The sequence below is a fragment of the Fragaria vesca genome, linkage group LG7, assembly GCF_000184155.1.
Source record: "Fragaria vesca subsp. vesca linkage group LG7, FraVesHawaii_1.0, whole genome shotgun sequence".
NCBI classification, from domain to species: domain Eukaryota; kingdom Viridiplantae; phylum Streptophyta; class Magnoliopsida; order Rosales; family Rosaceae; genus Fragaria; species Fragaria vesca.
In genome coordinates this window covers 2,399,917-2,404,103 of record NC_020497.1, presented here as the reverse complement: position 1 = coordinate 2,404,103, position 4,187 = coordinate 2,399,917, and the positions used below count along the sequence as shown (strand labels likewise).

Here is a 4,187-nt window from a genome sequence, read left to right as displayed (position 1 = left end):
TAGCATCTTCCAGGCGTTTCTTCAGGTTTTGCTTGATGAGTTTGTTTATGGCTTCCACTTGGCCATTGGTCTGAGGGTGTGTTGGGGAGGCATAGAAGATTGCAGTGCCTTGCTCAGAAAGGAATTCTCTGAATGTGTCATTGTCAAATTGTGTCCCATTATCTGTGATGATGGCTTGCGGTACCCCAAACCGGCAGTATAAATTGTGCCATAGGAAGTTTATCACCTTTTAAGTTGTGATCGTGGCAAGGGGTTCTGCCTCTATCCACTTCGTGTTATAGTCCACAATGACAATTGCAAATTTGAGTTGTCCCGAGGCTATGGGTAACCGTCCCACGAAGTCGAGTCCCCACTGACTGAAAGAGACTAGGGAAATGATGATAGATAGCGGAACTGGAGGATGGTGGGCAAAATTTGCAAATTTGTGGCATTGAATGCATGCTTGGACAACTGCCTTTGCATCTTGTTCTAAGGTTGGCCAAGAGTATCCAGCTTTTAGTGCTTTGAACATGAGGTTCCGAGCTCCCGCATGGTTTCCACAGACACCACTATGGAGTGATTTCAACACTTTGTGCCCTTCTTCTGTAGGTAAGCATTTCAAAAACGAACACGACTGACCACGGCGGTATAGCTTTCCGCCTCTAAGCAGGTAGAGTGAAGCTTTGTGGCGCAACCGTTGTGCCTCTTGTTTGTCTCCGGGCAAGGTACCATTAGAAATGAAGGCCACAAATGGGTCCATCCACGAGGGCTGGCTAGGCGCTTCGAGAACAAAGATTTCTGAATAAGCCTTCGAGATACTAGGTTTGTCCAAGATTTCTATGTGCACATCTGGTGGCGTTGACTCGGGAAGGGTTGTGGTGAGTCTCGCGAGAGCATCTGCCTTGGAGTTTTTGGCCCTTGGGATTTGTGTGAGTTTGTAAGATGTGAAGTGTTGCAAGAGGGCGCCAGCTAGACTTTTGTAGGATCCCATGTTATTCTGGTTGGCCTTGAAGTCTCCTGCCACTTGATTGACCACAAGCTGAGAATCACTGAATATGTGGATATGCAGGGCACCGAGTTCTCGACAGAGTTGAATGCCGGCTATGAGAACCTTGTATTCAGCTATGTTGTTGGATGCTTTGAATTCAAACCGGAGAGCATACTCATACGAATTCCCCTCTAGGTCTGTGATTATTATCCCTGCTCCACTGAGCCTGTTGTTGGAGGATCCATCAACATGAAGTTCCCATATGGCGTCCCGGGGGAGGGCTTCTAGGTTTGGATTGCCTGGGTCCAGGGGGATGAACTCGGCAATGAAATCCGCAGCGGCCTACCCTTTTATGGCTGTTCTTGGTTTGAAATGTAGGTCAAATTCCCCCAATTCAATTGCCCATTTTACCATGCTCCCTGACGTTTCAGGCTTTTGGAGTATTTGCCGCAAAGGGTGATTGGTTAGGACATGGTTGGTGTGAGCTTGGAAGTATTGTCTGAGTTTTCTTGCTACAGTGATGAGGGCTAGGGCTAGTTTCTCAATGTCAGGGTAGCGGGTCTCGGGATCCGTGAACCCTCTGCCACAGTAATATACAGGGAGTTGATTGTCATGTTCATGGCGTGTGAGAGCAGCGTTGATGGTCGTGGCGGAAACAGCCAAATACAAGTAAAGTACTTCTCCCTGGACATGCTTGGAGAGAAGAGGGACTACTACAAGGTAGGCCTTGATATTGTTGAAGGCATCGTCGTGTTCAGGGCCCCATGCCACATTCTCCTTGTATTGAGTTTTTAGCAGTTGAAACAATGGGTTGCATTTGTCTGTGAGGCGGGAGATGAAACGAGCCAAGGCTACCAAGCGTCCCGTGAGGCACTAGACCTCGTTCAGGGTCCTCGGGACCGTCATGTCAAGTATGGCTTGTATTTTTTCTGGGTTAGCTTCAATGTCTCTTTCACTGACCATGAAACCCAAAAACTTTCCTCCACCAACAGCCAAAATACACTTTTGTGGGTTGAGGCGCATCCCGCGTGTTAGAGCTTAGTGAAGACTTTGTCTAGGTTGGCAATGCGGTCTTCATCTGTCTTTCTTTTGACCAGCATGTCATCCACGTAGACTTCCATGACTTCCCCAATTTCCTCTTCAGACATGGCATTGACTAGCCTCTGATAGGTTGCTCCTGCATTCTTAAGGCCAAAAGGCATGACCTCGTAACAGTACAGTCCCTTGTCCGTGACAAAAGTGGTGTGTTCTTGATCTGTGGGGTGCATTTTGATTTGGTTATATCCCGAGTAGGCATCTAGAAAGCTGAGCATCTTGAAGCCGACTGTGGAATCAACCAACTGGTCAATCCGTGGCAAGGGGAAGCTATCCATGGGGCATGCCTTGTTAAGGTTAGTGTAATCAACACACATTCGCCACTTGCCATTAGGCTTGGGGACCATGACCACATTAGAAACCCATGTTGGGTATGAGATCTCACGTATGAACTTAATTTCTTTTAGTCGCTGGACCTTGGCTTGGATAGCACGATATTTCTCCAGGTTAAAGGCACGTCTTTTTTGCTTGACAGGGGGATAGTCTTTGAGGATGTTAAGTTTGTGTGTGATGACATCAGGGAAAATGTCGGGCATGTCAGCATAGGACCAAACAAAGACTGTTTGTTTATCCTGGAGGAAGGTAATGAGCTTTTGGTGTAGTTCCCGGTCAAGGTTCGTGGCAATGCGGACTTTCCTTTCGGGAGCACTGGGTGACAGGGATACCCACTCTGTGTCCTCTGCCGGGTTAGGTCTCGGGGCTTGCTTCTTCTTGTCTTTCCCTTCAAGGTCATCCCTGGGATCATCAATGGATTCCGAGGGGCTGAGTGGCAACATCTCATAGGCACCGCGCCCCTGCTGGATGGCATTAAGGTGACAATGTTCTATGGCGGTTCTATCCTCTTGGATTGTGTGTATACCTCTCGGGGTGGGCACCTTCATGAGTAGCATGTGGCCTGCAATGAAGCATTGTAGTCCCCAGAGGATGCCGCGACCTAAGATGAGGTTGTAGGATGAGGGGCAATCAACTATGAGAAAACGTGCCGTGATGGAAACACGGCAGGGACTGGTCCCTACTGAAACCGACAAGCGGTCTGAGACTAAGGGCTGCACAATCTCTCCGGAGAAGCTTACAAGGGGATCACATGGTTGTTAAATAACTTAGCCCGGTCACGCCTGAGTCCTCTATAGCAATCGGCAAACATCACACTGACCGCAGCTCCTATGTCCACAAGGGCCCTGTGACACCTGTAGTGATCCACCTGGACATTGATTATGAAGGGTTTGTTGTGATGGCAATTGATCGTATATTTCCTCTTGTAAAATGACACTTGGTCCCATGTTGATGGGGTGGTGGTGACACCTCTTTGTATTTCAAGAATCTCCAAATGGTTCGTACATTGCCTTTTGGCAGAAGGCTGTCGAGGGGGGAATCGTGAGGCTCCACCATGTACGGTTAGGATCTGGCCATGAACCTCGATGGCATTAGCTCCCGTTGTAGGAGTGCAATACTGGTGGAGTTGGCCATTACGGATCAAGTGCTCAATTACGTTGCAGAGGCCGTGGCACATCTCAGTAGTGTGGCCGTTGTCATCATGATAAGCACAATATTTATTCCCTGTTGCGCGCCAGGGTTTTTTTGGATACTTGCTCTTAGGTGGCGAGGGAATGAGATCTTTGTGCTTGGCCCATATATCCTCATATGTAGTGGTGAGGGCTGTGTGAACCTCATAACGAGGTGGCGGAGAGGGGCGACGTTGCTGTTGCTAGAGGCTTTGCTCTCGGGACTGATAAGGATGGTCTTGTCCCCGCTGCCCACTGTGGCGACGGTCTGAACCACGCCCTAGGGGTTATCATGGGAGCTGCCATGCTACTTGCCCTTGTCCTGCCCTCTATCATAATGGTCATACTTCTGCTGGGATTGCTGCTTGAGGGGTGGGGCAGGAAGTGCTACTGTTGTAGTGGGATTGGAATGTCCAAATATGGCAAACTCGGCACGTGCCCATCGGACAGCAAGGTCCATCAAGGCATCGTATGACCCTGGCGGGTTCCTGTTAATCTCCATTAAGAAGCTGCCGGGAAGCAAAGCTTGTTCAACGACTCGGGGCTCCAGGTTGTGACAACGTGCTGTGGTTGATTGCCATCGGGACAATAACTCATGGAGTCCTTCACCTTCTTTTTGCTTG

General features: G+C 49.1%; 2 protein-coding genes across 2 annotated transcripts; both read right to left on the bottom strand.

The window, feature by feature from the left end:
* Positions 1 to 229: 229 nt before the first annotated feature.
* Positions 230 to 1,990, bottom strand: LOC101303566. The gene is made up of 3 exons (XM_004308216.1): positions 1,847 to 1,990; positions 1,314 to 1,744; positions 230 to 1,193 (listed from the first exon to the last, which is right to left on the bottom strand). The coding sequence occupies exons 1-3, from the start codon at positions 1,988 to 1,990 to the stop codon at positions 230 to 232; spliced, it is 1,539 nt and encodes a 512-aa protein (XP_004308264.1).
* Positions 1,991 to 1,998: 8 nt separating this feature from the next.
* On the bottom strand, positions 1,999 to 3,572 carry LOC101303281. Its single transcript, XM_004308215.1, has 2 exons — positions 3,216 to 3,572; positions 1,999 to 3,108 (listed from the first exon to the last, which is right to left on the bottom strand). The coding sequence occupies exons 1-2, from the start codon at positions 3,570 to 3,572 to the stop codon at positions 1,999 to 2,001; spliced, it is 1,467 nt and encodes a 488-aa protein (XP_004308263.1).
* Between the last annotated feature and the right edge of the window lie 615 nt (positions 3,573 to 4,187).